This window comes from Trematomus bernacchii, unplaced genomic scaffold (genome assembly GCF_902827165.1).
Source record: "Trematomus bernacchii unplaced genomic scaffold, fTreBer1.1, whole genome shotgun sequence".
NCBI lineage: Eukaryota > Metazoa > Chordata > Actinopteri > Perciformes > Nototheniidae > Trematomus > Trematomus bernacchii.
This window is the reverse complement of record NW_022988050.1, coordinates 728,396-746,802: the sequence shown is the minus strand read 5'-3', so window position 1 is coordinate 746,802 and position 18,407 is coordinate 728,396. Positions and strand designations below refer to the sequence as shown.

Below are 18,407 nucleotides of genomic sequence, written 5' to 3'. Positions count from 1 at the left end.
ACAAGGTGTTAGCTGGGGAGTGACGCCCCCGATCACTTATTGAGAGGAGAGAGAGAGTAGTAACATGTAAATAGTAAATGAATGAGTAAAGACGGTCTTCCTGGTTGAACTTGCGCTGAGCTTCATTTAGTCTCAGATCACTTCCACATGTTCTCCATCAGCTTCGTATGGCACCTTGGACATAACACAAGAAGAACATCCTGTTTTTGTTTTTGAAAGACAAACCTTTATTAATGATCTAAACATTTAATTTGATCACACATCCCATCAGTAAAGTCTGTTCAATGATTTCATGATCAGTTTCACTTTATCCACACCATGTGTTTCATCTCAGCTATTTCAAACAGAATCATACATGATTTCCTTATTGATTATTATCATGATAAGTTATGTTCTATAAAACATCAGAGTACCCACTTTCTATTTGGACAACAACAACAACAACAATTAGTCTGCAAAAAAAAAACATTTTATTTCCCAAGCAAAGACTCTAAGCTATTTACAGGAGAATAATGAATGATGTACTTATTGATTATGATCATGACAGTAAGTAATATCATTTTAAATAAACATGTTATGATGAAATAAGTGTTAGAACCATCTGGGAACTCATTTGTTTGTTAATTTGGGCAACAATAACATTTCATCTGTCAAAATAATACATGTGATTATAAATGCCTCTATTGTTTTAGAAAGTGGGCAGAATAAAATGTGTAGAATAAAAGAAGCTCTGCTGCTTTCTCTCTGAAGACTCGTGCACTACAAGAGAAACAACAACATGAATCAAAAGAAATATCCAACACATATTTAGAGCAAAGTTTACATATCAGTTCAGGTGAACAAGGATCCTCCTGAGCAGTGACAGCCTCCATGGCTACACAGACACAGGAAGGAGCCGGAAGAAAGTCCAACCTTTACAGAACAACTCATGAGGAGATGTTGAAGCACATCCCATCATGTTTGATTGACAGCTGATCTCTGCACAGTGAAGACATGAACAATCAGCTCTGATGGACACACGGTGAGTTTAAGAAGTAGAAGAGTTCCTCCAATGACTTCAGGCTATTTGAGTTTACACAACTCAGCAGTGTCTCCATAATTATAAGGCCGAACTCCAGCATGTAGCGGCTGAGTGAATGTGGTCTGCACTCTGTGGAGGAGAGTCATGGTTTCAGAGACGCTGTAGAAGGACAGAACACCTGCTCTGTGATCCAGGTACACTCCTACTCTGGAGGACTGAGGATCTGAGACGGGAGTGTTGATACTGTTGTAACGAAATGAATATCTGTTTTGGTTACAATCTAAGGACCAAGATTTGTCATTGAATCCAAATAAACCTTCCCCTGCTCTGCTGATATTCTTGTATGCGACTGCTACACTAACTTCTCCCCCTCTCCGCTCCACCTCCCAGTAACAACGTCCAGTCAGACTCTCTCTACTCAGGACCTGAGCATAACAAGTGAATCTGTCTGGGTGACTAGAATAAGACTGTGATTGTTTCATGAATGTTGCTTTTCTGCTCCCCTCAGATAATAACAGCCGTGTGTGTGCTGTGTTTGGATCCAGAGTGATCTCCTGTGAATATTGTAAGAACCCAGCTCTGGTGGTGGGCTCTGCTGCTGACAGTAAAACCTCCACCTCAGTCGGTGAGACGTTTGTCCATTCCTCTCTCAGGACGTCCTGTAGTTTGTCTCTGACTGCTGACAGGGCCGCCGTCACGTCCTCAAAGTAGCTCAGAGGACGGATGTTGATGCTGGAGGAGTGTGTAGGTTCACTGAGGGCTGGCAGTGAGGGGTAGCTGTGCAGAAACTGGTTGTGATCCTCTGTGTGAGACAGCAGCTTCAGCTCAGCGTCTCTCCTCTTCAGCTCAGAGATCTCCTGCTCCAGCTTCTCCTGAAGCTCTTTGACCCGACTCACTTCTCTCTTCTGCTGGGATCTGAGCTGCTGCTTCACATCAGAGCTTCTTTTCTCCATGAGACGGATCAGCTCAGTGAACGTCTTCTCACTGTCCTCCACTGCTTTATCAGCAGAGCCATTGACGGCCTCCACCTCCTGCTGAAGCAGCTTCACCTCCTTCTCTCCGTCCTGGATTCTCTGCTGGATGTTTAGTCGACTCCCCTCCAGCTCTCTCTGCCTCTCAGTCCTCTCTCCTGCAGCTGACACCGTGTCGTGGCCCTTATGGTCATCCATAGTGCAGATTAAACAGATACACTGCTGATCAGTGCGGCAGAACATCTTCATCACCTCGTCGTGACGAGAGCAGATGTTCTCCTGGAGCTTCTTGGAGGGCTCCACCAGCTTGTGTTTTTTTAATGGAGCTGCGTCATAATGAGGCTGGAGGTGTTGGTCACAGTAAGAGGCCACACACTGCAGACAGGACTTACATGCTCTCAGTTTCCTCCCAGTGCAGACATCACAGGCCACATCTTCAGCTCCAGCATAGCAGAGATCAGCAGGAGCAGGTGGGGGTCCAGTCTTCTTCAGCTCCTCCACTAAAGCTGCTAACATGGTGTTCTTCAGCAGGACAGGCCTCGGTGTGAAGCTCTGCCTACACTGAGGGCAGCTGTGGATCTTCTTCTCATCCTCTCCGTCCCAGAAGCCTTTAATACACTTCATGCAGTAGCTGTGTCCACAGGTAGTCGTCACCGGATCCTTCAGTAGATCCAGACAGATCGAACAAGATAAGGTTTCCCGCTCCAGCTGAACTCCTTTCTGCGCCATTTCACCTTTCAGTAGCAGCGAGTGTGTGAGTTTCACTTCCTGAGAGCTGAAACTAGTGTGACAGGTTATCTGAACAGGATGTGTGTGGGTGGTGAATGTGGCCTATCAGCTCTTGTTCTTTACCCACATGTTGGTTACACCCATCCTCCTCAGTGTGGATCTGAAGGGGAGGAACCAGGACACGCAGAGTGGAGCTGGCTGTGTCTGAGAGCAGGAAGGAGGAGGAAGGAGAGGGAGGAGAGGGAGACAGACACAGAGCCTCGGTTACAACCTCCTCTTCATTTGAAAAGAGCTTTTAGTTGTAAAATAAGTTGGTAAACTTACAAAATCTGAAGGAGGTTAAATACTTGTTTCCTCCACTGTAAATGTATAGCCTCAATGTCCTGAGATAGCTGATTGATTTAATAGTTGAATGTACAGTAAGTCGTTTTTTACTGTCTTTAAAGGTCACCTATCATGCAAAATGCATTTTTGATGTCTTTTATAAATATGTGTCCCCGGTGTGTCAGGGAACTAACAAAGTGTCAGAAAACAAAACCCTCTCTCTTTTCCTCCGTACCGAATGAGAGACAATGAGTGACGTGTTTTGGGCGTAACATGGTCTTTGTTTACATTAGCAAGCATCGCTAACACTCAGAGCTAAGCTGTACTGGAGAGAGTATGTTTAAAAAAGCCTGTTTAGTTTTCTTGTTTTAGGTTACATTTGGCTTTCTAAATAAACAACAAGCAGACTCTTCATTTCAACATCCAACTCCATTTAAATACCTTTTCGAAGGCGTTTCCCAGCGTGTTCTCCAGGGAGAGGTCCTCGGCCTCCAGGCTGGGGTTGTAGCGCTTCAGCTCCTTCAGGCAGGCGCTCATGATGTCCAGGATGGAGCTCTGGATGGCCCTCATGGCCGGAGTCAGCGACACGTTGAGCTCCACCACCTCCGGCTTGTGTCTGTCCAGCGCTGTGTTCACTGACGCTTGAAACTTGTTGAATACAGCAGGTTACAGATTATTATTATTATATACTGTGATATCTTGTTTCAACAGTTACTTTATCACTTTATTAAAACAAATTGTGATCACATTTCTATTGAGATTAATACACAACATGTACAACCAAAAGCACAAAATATTTTCTTTTTAAAAAAATGAAAAAATAACTAAAAGTACATAACAAAAATAAAAATTAGACAACAGACTACTTACAAAATGCAGAATACATACTGTATGTACGCTAAAAATAATATCAATAATACAGAAATCTCCCAGACATTGAATACACACAGACACACTTTATCACTTTATTTTAAAAACATTTGGTATTATTATTTTAATTTTTTGATTCTATTTTGTCTTTATTTGTATCTTGTGTGAATCCTGTTTTTAACTCTGACCCTGTTGCTGCTATAAACGCCTGCATTTCCCCAAGGGGATAAATGAAGTTCCATCTTATCTGATCTCATATGTGCTTTTCATGCGATGAAGTGTCTAAATGTGCAGTGAAATAGGTCTCATACCTGGGCCACAGGTAGAGCTTCTTGACGAAGAGGTTCCTCATCACACGCTCCACCTGGCAGAATCCAGAGGAGAAGGACGTGGCCTTGTCAGTGAACGCTTTAATGAAGCCCGTCTTGTTCTTCTGTCTGAACAAACGGAGGATGAAGGCCTCCTGACACGACTCGATGATTGTATGAGCACGATACACCAGGATGCCTGAGGGCGAGATTCAGAGAGAGAGAGTGTGCATGTTAGTCTGGGTTTCTGTTTGCTATGAGACCACAGGATTCAAGGGTTTAATAATTATCATGAGCACAGTAGCTACAGTGTAGTTAAAGAGAGGCCGAAACAATATAAAACCCTTAAAATGTTGTAACACCCATCAATAAATACGGCATCATTTAAAATGTTTAGTAGTCTATATATGGTACATTCACCTTTATACTTAACATTTAAAGTGCCTTTACACAATTACGTAGATTTACAGGGACAAAGCGGGGAATGTTAGGAGAAGAAAGGCATAATTTCCCCCAAAAATCTTGAAAATCAACACCAAAAAAAACAGTAAATTCATGAAACAAATATATATTTTTTAATCAACTACTAATTCTACAATAAAGCCATAAAAAATATATAATTAAACACAGGTCAAAGAGATAGTAATAACCACCATTATGGTCTAGAATGCAAATAAATTACAACAATTGTTCCATGTTTAGAAATAACTAATATGGCTCCCTGTTCAATCCCGCATCAACTTCAAAAACCTACTGCTCACTTACAAAGCCCTACATAACCTGCCTCCCCCCCCCCTATCTGGCTGACCTTCTTCAGGAGTACACCCCGTCTCGCTCCCTCCGCTCCTCTGCTGGTCTGCTAACCGTCCCCACCCCACACCATGGGTGCTCGGGCTTTTAGCTGCACTGCTCCCAGACTCTGGAACTCCCTCCCCCCGCACATCCGACAGTCAGACACAATCACCATATTCAAATCCCGATTAAAAACCCACCTGTTCAGATCTGCCTACTCACTGTAGTGCTCACCATTATAAGTTTCATTTGAGTCCACTTGATTGTCTCCTCCATGATTTCCTGTTTGTGTTTTTATCATGTTCTGTTGCCTATTAGCGTTTTCTTTTTTAACAAATTGTACGGTGTCCTTGGGTGTCATGACAGGCGCCTAAAATAAAATGTATTATTATTATTATTAATATGTTCAGAAATAACTAATATTATTGACATGCATATAGACTTTTTGCGCTACTTTTTATTTTGTATTTTTGTATTTTATTATATATGTTGCATTGTTGGAGGAGCTCAGGTCAGAAGAATTTCATTGCCATTTCTACACTGTAGCTTTGTGCATATGACAATAAAACCTTTGAATCTTTGATCAATAACATCATACTATGTATCAAACAATCATTGTATCCGTGATCTGACCTGAGATCAGATGAGCGGGGACGCGGTCGGTGAGGAAGTCGACCACCAGGATCCTGCTGGTGACGAACAGCACCCCCCCCTCGGTGTACACGTTGTATCTCTCAGCGCTCTGCACGTCGCTGGTCACCGTCCTCGGCAGGTGGGTCACACCCTCCGCTCGCAGCTGCTCTGTGAAATACTCCTGAGAGAGAGAGAGAGCATTTTGTTCATCTTCACATGGAGGAACTCGGGTCAGAAGAATTTCATTGCCATTTCTGCACTGTAGCTTTTGTGCATATGACAATGAAACCTTCGGATTTGAATTTGAATGTTATTTGCAGCAAAAAGTATCTAAAATCTGTACCCAGGAGTCATACTATAAGACTGTTCTACTTAAAGTTATCTTGCCTAGATTATACAATTATAATGTAAACTTAAAAATGTGATTCCATAATGGTATTAGAATTTACCACAAGCATTTTCATTCTCACATACTTATATGGTAGTTATATGATTTGTGAAAGGTATGTTACACAGTTCACTTTCAGGGTCATACCTGGCTTTACAGTTGACAACATTAAAATACAATTCAAATATAAAAAAGTAAATGCTATGAGGCTAAAAAAAAGACAAAGTAATTTACTGATTTTCCAATTTGTGCAAGCAATATTAAAACATGACATTGGATTTATAAAGACTTAGGCTGTTGTACGATGGACTATTGACATTTGAAAATGGTGCAACACAAGCAATTCAAACACATTTAAAAAAAAAGTTCAAATGAAAACGGCATTTAACCAGCTGTAAAATGGAAAAATCATAATATTATTCAAGTGTCATTTAAGAAACGTCCCTCATGAGCTTCCGTAGTGGCGCCTTAATTCGCGTACTGAGCACCTGGCTTCTTCAGAAGCCTTCATATAACACACGTGATCTCCCTGCTCACCTGCTCAGGTGTGGTGGTGTTCAGTAGCAGGACCAGGCTGCCCTGCTCGGAGTAAACCCGCATGAACTGCAGCAGGATGCGGTCTATCCCCATGCCCTCCGCCGCCACCAGCAGCCCGTCAACCTCAAACAGACTGAGGAACATCTCCGTCTCAAACTCCAGCAGCGGACCCGCCATGTTGGAGGGAATAAAACACCAACAACTACAAGGTTTCTGTTAATTCCGGTGAAAAATGTCAGCTAAAAGCAAGAAAACAACAGAAGTCATAGTGAGACAGCTGCTAGTGTGCCGCTGCAATCTGTGGTCCTTTGTTTTGAAAATGCACTTCCGGTCATGTGACAGTAAACCAAGAGAGCGTGACGGCTTCACATTGAGGATCGAGAGCGTCACCTAGTGACATGGAGGATGATAGCAGATGTGATCTATACCTGCTATCATCCAATATTATCCACGATGATCCACTTATATATATATACGCAGTGGCGGTTCTAGAACATTTTACATGGGGTGGCAAGGGGGGGGCAAGAGGTCATGCCAGGGTGGCAGTATGTGGTATTTTATACTGTATATAACCTATTTATTGTTAAATCATGCCCTAACACAAGTGTTCTTAATGCACAAGAGAAACAAGGTGTTCAGACCAACAAACTAAAATATAGTATAAAACAGCAGAAAATACTTTTGATACCCTAGAATTCTGCTTACTGTAAGTAGCCTACAGTAAAAGTACTTAGTTATAATGAAGTACACAAATGACATCACCCATCTCTTCCGAGAGCTAAAGGGGACCTGTGAAGCAACACATTTCAATACATATTTGTCAATACTAAGAGCTGCTAGATTGTGCTGCTGTAATGGAATATGCAAGAAGAATAAAAACATACCATGTGGTCCAGATGGAGTCTCATCTGCCTCCTGATCCCTGCCTCTGTCCCTCTTTCTGACACTTCATCTTTATTCCTCACATACATTTATTCTTCTTCACTAATGTCTTCATCTCCTCCTCTTCCTCCTGCTCTACGGTTTTGATGTAAGAATACATATTTATTGCCAGGAATACACAAATGAATGTGATGGAGTTTTGGTGATTAGGCCCCGTTGTGCAGGAGTATCATTCGGGAGGGGAGAACCGATCCGGTGAACCCCCACGGGGTCTAAACCCTGGTGGTGGTGAACGGATAGTTGGGTTCGGTCTGAAGGGGAGGGGCTTAGCTTGACCCTGGTGGTGGTGAACATAGATATATATAAACATGTGTTTATATATATCTATGGTGGTGAATGGATAGTTGGGTTCGGTCTGAAGGGGAGGGGCTTAGCTTGACCCAGGATTCAGAGGGACAGGAGGTGAAAAGGGTGGAGGAGGGTTGCGTCGAGTCACCTGAAATGACAGCTGTCAGAGGGGGGAGCAGATTTAAAAGGGTTAGCAGAGTGCTATGATAGGCTCTTGGGAATAGAGCGAAGTGATTGGTTAAGCTGGGGAGTGACGCCCCTGATCACTTATTGAGAGGAGAGAGAGAGTAACATGTAAATAGTAAATGAATGAGTAAAGACGGTCTTCCTGGTTGAACTTGCGCTGAGCTTCATTTAGTCTCAGATCACTTCCACATGTTCTCCATCAGCTTCGTATGGCACCTTGGACATAACACAAGAAGAACATCCTTTTTGTTTTTGAAAGACAAACCTTTATTAATGATCTAAACATTTAATTTGATCACACATCCCATCAGTAAAGTCTGTTCAATGATTTCATGATCAGTTTCACTTTATCCACACCATGTGTTTCATCTCAGCTATTTCAAACAGAATCATACATGATTTCCTTATTGATTATTATCATGATAAGTTATGTTCTATAAAACATCAGAGTACCCACTTTCTATTTGGACAACAACAACAACAATTAGTCTGCAAAAAAATAACATTTTATTTCCCAAGCAAAGACTCTAAGCTATTTACAGGAGAATAATAAATGATTTACTTATTGATTATGATCATGACAGGAAGTAATATCATTTTAAATAAACATTTTATGATGAAATAAGTGTTATAACCATCTGGGAACTCATTTGTAGTTAATTTGGGCAACAATAACATTTAATCTGTCAAAATAATACATGTGATTATAAATGCCTCTATTGTTTTAGAAAGTGGGCAGAATAAAATGTGTAGAATAAAAGAAGCTCTGCTGCTTTCTCTCTGAAGACTCGTGCATTACAAGAGAAACAACAACATGAATCAAAAGAAATATCCAACACATATTTAGAGCAAAGTTTACATATCAGTTCAGGTGAACAAGGATCCTCCTGAGCAGTGACAGCCTCCATGGCTACACAGACCCAGGAAGGAGCCGGAAGAAAGTCCAACCTTTAAAGAACAACTCATGAGGAGATGTTGAAGCACATCCCATCATGTTTGATTGACAGCTGATCTCTGCACAGTGAAGACATGAACAATCAGCTCTGATGGACACACGGTGACTTTAAGAAGTAGAAGAGTTCCTCCAATGACTTCAGGCTATTTGAGTTTACAAAACTCAGCACTGTCTCCATAATAATAAGGCCGAACTCCAGCATGTAGCGGCTGAGTGAATGTGGTCTGCACTCTGTGGAGGAGAGTCATGGTTTCAGAGACGCTGTAGAAGGACAGAATACCTGCTCTGTGATCCAGGTACACTCCTACTCTGGAGGACAGAGGACCTGAGACGGGAGTTTTGATACTGTTGTAACGAAATGAATAACTGTTTTGGTTACAATCTAAGGACCAAGATTTGTCATTGAGTCCAAATCCACTTTCCCCTGCTGCTCTGCTGATATTCTTGTATGCGACTGCTACATCAACTCCTCTCCCTCTCCACTCCACCTCCCAGTAACAACGTCCAGTCAGACTCTCTCTACTCAGGACCTGAGACCATGCAGTGAATCTGTCTGGGTGACTAGAATAAGACTGTTGTTGTTTCATGCGTGCTGCTTTTCTGCTCCCCTCAGATAATACCAGTCGTGTGCTTGCTGTGTTTGGATCCAGAGTGATCTCCTGTGAATATTTGAAGAACCCAGCTCTGGTGGTGGGCTCTGCTGCTGACAGTAAAACCTCCACCTCAGTCGGTGAGACGTTTGTCCATTCCTCTCTCAGGACGTCCTGTAGTTTGTCTCTGACTGCTGACAGGGCCGCCGTCACGTCCTCAAAGTAGCTCAGAGGACGGATGTTGGTGCTGGAGGAGTGTGTAGGTTCACTGAGGGCTGACAGTGAGGGGTAGCTGTGCAGAAACTGGTTGTGATCCTCTGTGTGAGACAGCAGCTTCAGCTCAGCGTCTCTCCTCTTCAGCTCAGAGATCTCCTGCTCCAGCTTCTCCTGAAGCTCTTTGACTCGACTCACTTCCCTCTTCTGCTGGGATCTGACCTGCTGCTTCACATCAGAGCTTCTTTTCCCCATGAGACGGATCAGCTCAGTGAACATCTTCTCACTGTCCTCCACTGCTTATCAGCAGAGCCATTGACGGCCTCCACCTCCTGCTGAAGCAGCTTCACCTCCTTCTCTCCGTCCTGGATTCTCTGCTGGATGTTTAGTCGACTCCCCTCCAGCTCTCTCTGCCTCTCAGTCCTCTCTGCTGCAGCTGACACCGTGTCGTGGTCTTTGTGTTCGTCCACAGAGCAGAGATAACAGATACACTGCTGATCAGTGCGGCAGAACATCTTCATCACCTCGTCGTGACGAGAGCAGATGTTCTCCTGGAGCTTCTTGGAGGGCTCCACCAGCTTGTGTTTTTTTAATGGAGCTGCGTCATAATGAGGCTGGAGGTGTTTGTCACAGTAAGAGGCCACACACTGCAGACAGGACTTACAGGCTCTCAGTTTCCTCCCAGTGCAGACATCACAGGCCACATCTTCAGCTCCAGCATAGCAGAGATCAGCAGGAGCAGGTGGGGGTCCAGTCTTCTTCAGCTCCTCCACTAAAGCTGCTAACATGGTGTTCTTCAGCAGGACAGGCCTCGGTGTGAAGCTCTGCCTACACTGAGGGCAGCTGTGGATCTTCTTCTCATCCTCTCCGTCCCAGAAGCCTTTAATACACTTCATGCAGTAGCTGTGTCCACAGGAAGTGGTCACCGGATCCTTCAGTAGATCCAGACAGATGGGACAAGATATTAAGGTTTCCCGCTCCAGCTGAACTCCTTTCTGCGCCATTTCCCCTCTCAGTAGCAGCGAGTGTGTGAGTTTCACTTCCTGAGAGCTGAAACTAGTGTGACAGGTTATCTGAACAGGATGTGTGTGGGCGGTGAATGTGGCCTATCAGCTCTTGTTCTTTACCACATGTTGGTTACACCCCTCCTCCTCAGTGTGGATCTGAAGGGGAGGAACCAGGAAATACAGAGTGGAGCTGGCTGTGTCTGAGAGCAGGAAGGAGAGGGAGGGCTTATCAAACTCTGAGTCATTCCAGGACGAGGAGCAGCGCTCAGACTCTGACCTACACAGAGCCTCGGTTACAACCTGCTCTTCATTTGAAAAGAGCTTTTAGTTGTAAAATAAGTTGGTAAACTTACAAAATCTGAAGGAGGTTAAATACTTGTTTCCTCCACTGTAAATGTATAGCCTCAATGTCCTGAGATAGCTGATTGATTTAATAGTTGAATGTACAGTAAGTCGTTTTTTACTGTAAGTAGTAGTAGTAGTAGTAGTAGTAGTAGTAGTAGTAGTATTAGTATTGTGTGTGTGGGGGGGGGCTTTTATATAGAAATCCTTATCCTCTGCATTCACACTAGCTATGAACCTGAAAACTAGACACGTCCTCTTTAATTGACACCAAAATGATGATTTGTGGTTGAAACCTTCTTTTAAATCTTTTCTTTTTACACCTTGTCCATTTAGAGCTTTGTATGTGAGGAGAAGCTCCTTCAAATCAATTCTAAAAGTGACAGGAAGCCAGTGTAGAGTAGCTAAGACAGGACTAATGTGTTCCCTCCTTTTGGTATTCCTTAGTAGTCTAGCTGCAGAGTTTTGAATGAGCTGGAGTCTTTTCATCGTGTTCTTGGGGAGACCAGTGAATAGTGCATTGCAGTAGTCTAGTCGGCTAGATATAAAAGCATGAATTAGCTTCTCTGCATCATTTTGATTTATGAATGGTCGTACCTTCGCTATGTTTCTGAGATGAAAGAAAGCTATTTTGGTCACTTTGTTTAAATGGGCGTTGAAGTTCAAATCTGAGTCCAGGATGACACCGAGACTTGTCACCTCCGGTTTAATCCAAGTGGTTAAGCTTCCTAGATTATTTGTTAGCATCTCCCTTAGAGTCCATGGAGGTGAGTTCCTCCGAGGAGACGTCCCCCGCTGTGTCCCCTTCCCAGGATCCCCCCCACAGGACCCCATCACAGAGACACCCCTACCTAACGTGATCCAGGAGACTGAACCTCCTTCCTCACTCCCTTCCTCACCTCCTCATCTCCTTCCCTCCTCTCCTCTCAGAGGACCCTCAGACCTCCACAGACCCCCCCCCCCCTCTCCTCCCTGAAGACCCAGCAAACATAGCTCTGTTTGTGGACGTTTCTCAGAGCGCTGACCTCCTGAACGTCCTTCCACATGTGGACGCCTCTGCCTCCCCCCCTCCAGAGTTTCCTCACCCTTTCTCCACGGCAGCCCCCACCCTAAAGATCCCTCTAAGCACCGCTCTGACCGGGGTCCCTGTTTGCGTCACGTTCCAGTTCTACACCCCCGAACCAGAACCAGAACCCAGAGGAGACAGCAAGTGATCCAAAGAGACTAAGTGAAGTGTTTTGGCCGTGCTGCTTTCTGACAGAGGGTCTGTGAGGGTCTGAACGTAATCTGATTTTAAATAAAATACATCATTGCGGTCTGGTTATTATGTACTTTATGACTCTATCATCTTTATTTTCCATTTCATTGTATTTTTGAATGATTTTTTTAATTGTTTTTAATCTATTTTATTTTCACATTTGTATCAATTGCTTGTCAAACCCTTTGAAGTGTATCAGAGGAGCTCTAAAAGGTGCTATATCATTGTTTTAAATGTGATAATTGGTCATAATGTCATCGTTATTTTTACTTTACTTCCTTTATTCTACCTATTTCTATCATTAAGATTTAATCACTGTATTTTCACTTAAATGTTGTTTATTATGACTTTCATTAGTTTTATTTTCAACATTTTACCACTTTTTAACATCCTCGTGTTTGTCAATTGGTCGTCAAACACAGATTAATAAAGTTTTTTTGTTATATCATCAGTTTTATTTTCTATTTCCCAATAATTGTCGTTGATCATTATCCAATCCAATCCACTTTATTTCTATAGCACATTTAAAAACAACAGAGTTGACCAAAGTGCTGTACATCAACAACTGTATAAAAACATAGCATAAATACATGAAGAACAGACAGGACATGAAACAAATGTAAAACACGAGACAATGAAACCAGATCAGAAGCCACAGACTGATAACTCTCCTACATGACGTACAAACAGTACAAAACAGAAGTAAGATAAAAACCCAAATGTAAAAGCACAAGTGTCACCTGGTCTGTAAATGCCAGGGAAAAGAAGTGGGTTTTTAAACGAGATTTAAAAACAGGCAGAGTTGGAGCAAGTCTAACCTGGAGGGGCAATTCGTTCCATACTTTTGGAGCTGCAACAGCAAAGGCTCCGTCTCCTCGCTGCTTCAACCTTGATTTAGGGACGACCAGAAGGAGTCTGTCAGCAGACCTCAGTGACCGTGTGGGTGTGTATGGTTTCAAAAGATCTGCCAGGTACGGTGGGGCTAAACCGTTGAGGGCTTTGTATGCAAACAATAACATTTTAAACTGTATTCTAAAACTGACTGGTAGCCAATGTAAAGAGGCGAGTCCAGGCGTAATATGTTCACGCCTGCCTGTCCTTGTAAGGAGGCGTGCAGCAGCATTCTGGACCAGCTGTAGGCGAGACAGGGAAGCCTTGCTTACTCCAATGTACAGAGCGTTGCAGTAATCCAGTTTAGTGGATATAAAACAATGTATTACTTTCTCAAAGTCATTCAAAGAAAGGAAAGGCTTGACCTTTGCTAAAACAATGTATGACTTGTTTTATTTTACACCACTTTTAACATCCTAATTGTTGTTGGATCGAGAGCGTCATCTAGTGACATGGAGGATGATAGCAGATGTGATCCATACCTGCTATCATCCAATATCATCCACTATGATCCACTTATATATACGCAGTGGCGGTTCTAGAACATTTTACATGGGGTGGCAAAGGGGGGGCAAGAGGTCATGCCAGGGTGGCATGGGAGGGCGGACAGCACGTGGTATTTTATACATAACCTATTTATTGTTAATTCATGCCCTAACACAAGTGTTCTTAATGCACAAGAGAAACAAGGTGTTCAGATGAACAATCAGGTGCCCTTTGAGTCCCCCAAGCTTACTTCAACCATTTTAAATAAAAGGAAACTACAAAATGTATTTTAAAGCAATGAATTAATGGAACAGGTTGTTTTGCATTACAATGTAAAACTAAATATATATATATTTTGTTTTTAAAAAATGGGTTGTCTTAGTAGTAGAGAACAGACATATTTGCATGTCCTCACTAAGCATTATTACATATTAATTTAATATTAAACAAATCAAAATGGCCAATCATCCCAAAATGTTGCTGCTAATATAATCATATGCTTGTCAACTTTAACTGATCAAAAAGAAATTCTGAATAAATACTTGAATTATCTATGAAATTACAATATTGACACACGTCCCTCAGTTTGTTTCAACCCCGTCACGCCATACCATTTACCCTCCTATTAAAATAATGGATCAGTCCATGTGTGATCTGCATTGAGGGAATTACATCACAAAAGTCTTCTGAAGAAAAGATGGCAAAGAAAGGCAAGTGTCAGTTTCTTCTCTTACCTATATTTCAGTTTTTGTATTGTCCGATTAAGATTGACAAGCTCAACATTTCAACTCTGTTGTATGAATTAATAAAAGTAAATAATTGTTTATTACAAAATAAACAATAGTTTTGCAAAAAATTACAATTTTGTAATGTCCTTGACTTCCATGTGGTGCCATATCTTAGCTAGACAAGGTCTCATGGCTACTTTTTGTCAAAAACTTCAACCCTGTCACATTTTTTCAAGGAAATTCCTAGTAATTATTTATACTTTGTGCCTGAGGTGGGAAAATGTAACTAGTCCACGAACAGATGTTATGACCAAACATTTTGGGTTCATTTTTCAAAGATGTAAAGACCCAAAAGGCACCCGATTCAGAGAATACTCAGAATTCTGCTTATTACTGTAGTACAGTCAAAGTACTTAGTTATAAGTACACAAATGACATCACCCATCTCTTCAGAGAGCTAAAGGGGACCTGTGCAGCAACACATTTCAATACATATTTGTCAATACTAAGAGCTGCTAAATTGTGCTGCTGTGATGGAATATGTAAGGAGAATAAGAACATACCATGTGGTCCAGCTGGAGTCTCCTCTGCCTCCTGATCCCTGCCTCTGTCCCTCTTTCTGACACTTCATCTGTATTCCTCACATACATTTATTCTTCTTCACTAATGTCTTCATCTCCTCCTGGCTTCCTCCTGCTCTGACCCTCCTGGTCTCTTCATCTCCTCCTCTTCCTCCTGCTCTGACCCTCCTGGTCTCTTCAGTGTACTCTCTTTTCCTTTTCCTCTATCTGTTCATCCTCATCACTTCTCAGATGTCTTTGTGTTGTTGTTGACTCACTCTAGCTACTCTGGCCTGCAAGAGTCTACTTGTGAAAAGCACTGGTACAAATGCTTGTATAACTTTACACGTTAGGGCCATGTAGCTAATAAGTAGCATATCATAAATATAACATCAGAAAGTATTTATCAAACGCACACAGGCAGCTGTGTTTAGACCCAGTTTGACGGTAAAGGATGTATCCTGGTTTCATTGATCTGGCCTCATTGCTGTGATGTGTAATTTACGTGGATTTAATAGTACCGCATAGTTTAGCAAATAAAAGTGATCGATCTCCCAGCTAGCGCTGTCTGTGAAGTATTTTGTAACGTGACGCCCCAAACAGCGACCGTCTGTTAAACGCTATCGATTCAAACGGCAGCGTTTTATTAATAGTTTTGTTTCAAGCTCCCTTATTAAAAACAAAACTAGTGGAAGGGGAAATGCTCCCAGGGGAAGCTGATCCACCTTCAGGTGCTGGGACAGCTCGCTCCCTCTCTGCAGCGGTGTGAGCCGCGGTCTGTGTGAACGCCGCTCCGCAGTTTAATGCAGGGCCGTAGCTACGTTTTTAACGGGCCTAAGATGATATTTAAAATGATTCACTTTTAATTAATGTAATGCTTGTTTCACTGCTTGAGAAGCTTGTGGACATAGTGTAGGTTTGTTTCTACAAGTACAGTTTTAGGGAAACAAAAGTTAGGGGGGCAGCTGGGGGGGCAATGCTCTACAGTGGGGGGGCAGCTGCCCCCCCTTGCCCCCCCGTAGATCCGCCCCTGCAGCGCTGTCATCTGCCGGTGCGTTAAGACCACCTCAGTGTCGGATTTTGGAAACTTGATTTTGAGTTGTCTCATGGTAGCAGTGGCGTTTTCTCCCGGAGGCCAAGGGAAGCCAGGCTTCCCCTGTTTTTTCGGATTGTAGTTATAATTTAAATAAATAAATAAAAACACTTTGTTTTGTTTCGATAATTCTCCCTTGCTGTGTGTTGCTGCCGGCCCGTCTCTCCCCCACTCTCATTGAGTATTTTACAAAGAGTGAAACAATCAGCGCCCCTCTAGATGTTATGGTGAAACAGTAGATTGCATTCACTGTTGCGAGAGGAGGCCAGTCAGATTGGGTTTCCCTTGGTGAAAAAAATTGAGGGATTGACCAATCAGATGAGGCCCACGTGATGCCCCTGCCAACCTGTGATTGGTCAGGGCCATGCCAAGGGAAGCCAGCTGCTTCTGGCTTCCCTTCAGAGGCGGCTGGCGATTTCACCTGAATAGATGAGATTGTTTATATTTTTTAGTCACTTTTGGACTACGGACTGAGCTAATTACAGAGACGAGGACTGTTGCTGCACTTGCCGTGTGTTAGAAAGGAAAGGGAAGAGAAGGTGGACTATTGCATGCAAATGTTTCTGTACAAAATTGTTTTTGAATTCATGTGTTTCATACACGCCTACTGATACTTTGATGTGAACGTAAAACTTTAAAGGTCTCCCGATTTACTTTGTGAATGAATGCACTGCGCATTGAGCGGCTGGTATTGCATTTGGGGGGGGGTGTGTCTGCATAAATTAATAAGAAAATGCTTAAATTAATAAAACGAGAGTTTCGGCTGGAGAGTGCGTGCGGACCTGTCGGTTAGATAACAGGCGTGTGCAAGTCCTGCATCTGTGTGATACAAATGTGTGTAAAATGATACCGGGCGCTGTAATCACTCATCTGGTTACGTTATTGACCCCCCCAACCAACCCAAAAAAATGGGCTTCCCCTAAAATTTTTTAACAATAGCTGGGGATTGTGGGTAGTGTAGTCTCTTTGGCGCTCCACATTTCAGAGAAAACAAGTTGTCTCAGAATTGAAGGGGAAAAACACAAAAGCATTGCACACAATTTAAACCTATCAATGTCGTTTAATTAACAAAGGTAATCTGGTGTTTTTGAGTGGATGAGTAGTGGAGATATCACTGTCAAATCAATCGACAGTGAGGAGAATACTTACTTCCGGGTGTACAATTCTCCGTTATCCAATGGGAATGGACGCTCACATTGCCTTTAACAGCTGCCGACACAAACGAATGCCGTGCTTCCCTAAGCGTCAAATACCGCCGCCGATGGGAATACATTGCAATCAGTTGAAGCTCTTTGCATCCGTTTATGAAGCTGATGGAGACTTGGCGCGTCACAACTGGACGCCACGGAATTCTGACCAAGCGTCGCTCCTGGACGCGTTGGGAGTGAGAGTGTGTTGTCCAAGTTGCCCATCCCTGCTCTAGAGTCTTTCTTTTAGGCTTTCATTTGTCAGTAGAAAGTGAAAACGGTTGCTTTTAGGAACACCCAACCTCTATAAATTATGATTTTCTCAATTACTGTTCCTTATATAGATATTTACCAGTGGGCATCAGATAAATCTAGTTTAAAAAATCTAACTTATAAACACAAACTAACCCAAACCATTTCTTCAGAGGTGGATAACAGTCAACTTTAAACTATAACCTAAGTGGTTTTCAAGTACAAACCTTACCAAACATTTACTATTGAATGTAATTGAACGTGGTAATGATAAGAGCTTTATCTAAATAGATGCTCTCTGTAACAAAGAGGCACTGCTGGGAGTTGAACCCAGGATCTCCTGTTTACTAGACAGGCGCTTTACCGTTAAGCCACAGCACCGCTATCACAGTTTCTGTTTTTCTCAGATACTGTGCTCAGTAGTTTCCTCTCATTCTTCACAGGCGCTTTACAACTTAGCCAAAGCACCCGTGTCTCCATCCACTACCTCCTTACCTTTTTAACTTCCAGTGTGTTATTTTATTTCAACAAATGTTTATTCATGCTGTAAAAATGTGCAGTCATTAAGTCCCAAATCGAAAACATGTTTAGTTGTCATGTTGCATCCTGTTTGTCCGTTTGTCAAAGTCAGGTATTAGATTGGTAATGCCCTATTATAGTTTACACCCAAACTAAACCAAACCCTTATCTCAGAGGTGGATAACACACCTAATTCAAGAGATATTTTCTGCAACACAGAGGCACTGCTGGGATTTGGACTCAGGATCTCGTGTTTACAAGACAGGCGATTTGACCGCTAAGCTACAGCACCTCCTTCACCACAATTTCTGTTGCAAAAATACAGTGAGATAGCAGA

At 42.6% G+C, this 18,407-nt stretch overlaps 2 protein-coding genes and 1 non-coding gene across 3 annotated transcripts; all 3 read right to left on the bottom strand.

The window, feature by feature from the left end:
* Positions 1–71: 71 nt before the first annotated feature.
* Positions 72–6,976, bottom strand: LOC117473869 (DNA repair endonuclease XPF-like). Its single transcript, XM_034119804.1, has 6 exons — positions 6,574–6,976; positions 5,649–5,829; positions 4,227–4,422; positions 3,487–3,694; positions 2,849–2,925; positions 72–174 (listed from the first exon to the last, which is right to left on the bottom strand). Exons 1-6 carry the CDS (start codon positions 6,748–6,750, stop codon positions 138–140), a joined length of 876 nt encoding a protein of 291 aa, XP_033975695.1. The 5' UTR covers positions 6,751–6,976; the 3' UTR covers positions 72–137.
* LOC117473868 (tripartite motif-containing protein 16-like) lies at positions 738–2,805 on the bottom strand. The gene has a single exon (XM_034119803.1). The coding sequence runs from the start codon at positions 2,719–2,721 to the stop codon at positions 1,063–1,065; it is 1,659 nt and encodes a 552-aa protein (XP_033975694.1). The 5' UTR covers positions 2,722–2,805; the 3' UTR covers positions 738–1,062.
* A 10,884-nt stretch (positions 6,977–17,860) lies between the features above and the next one.
* Positions 17,861–17,932, bottom strand: trnat-agu. Its single transcript has one exon. It is a non-coding gene; the product is annotated as a tRNA-Thr (tRNA).
* Positions 17,933–18,407: the final 475 nt, after the last annotated feature.

Bases quoted from the DNA above. Each gene is read 5' to 3' on its own strand.
- LOC117473868 (XM_034119803.1), bottom strand. From the start codon at position 2,721: ATGGCGCAGAAAGGAGTTCAGCTGGAGCGGGAAACCTTATCTTGTTCG.
- LOC117473869 (XM_034119804.1), bottom strand. From the start codon at position 6,750: ATGGCGGGTCCGCTGCTGGAGTTTGAGACGGAGATGTTCCTCAGTCTG. The intron at 3,695-4,226 runs GTATGAGACCTA...TGTATTCAACAA, and splicing joins AAGCTCTACCTGTGGCCCAG to GTTTCAAGCGTCAGTGAACA. The intron at 175-2,848 runs GTGGGTAAAGAA...GTTATGTCCAAG, and splicing joins AGGATGGGTGTAACCAACAT to GTGCCATACGAAGCTGATGG.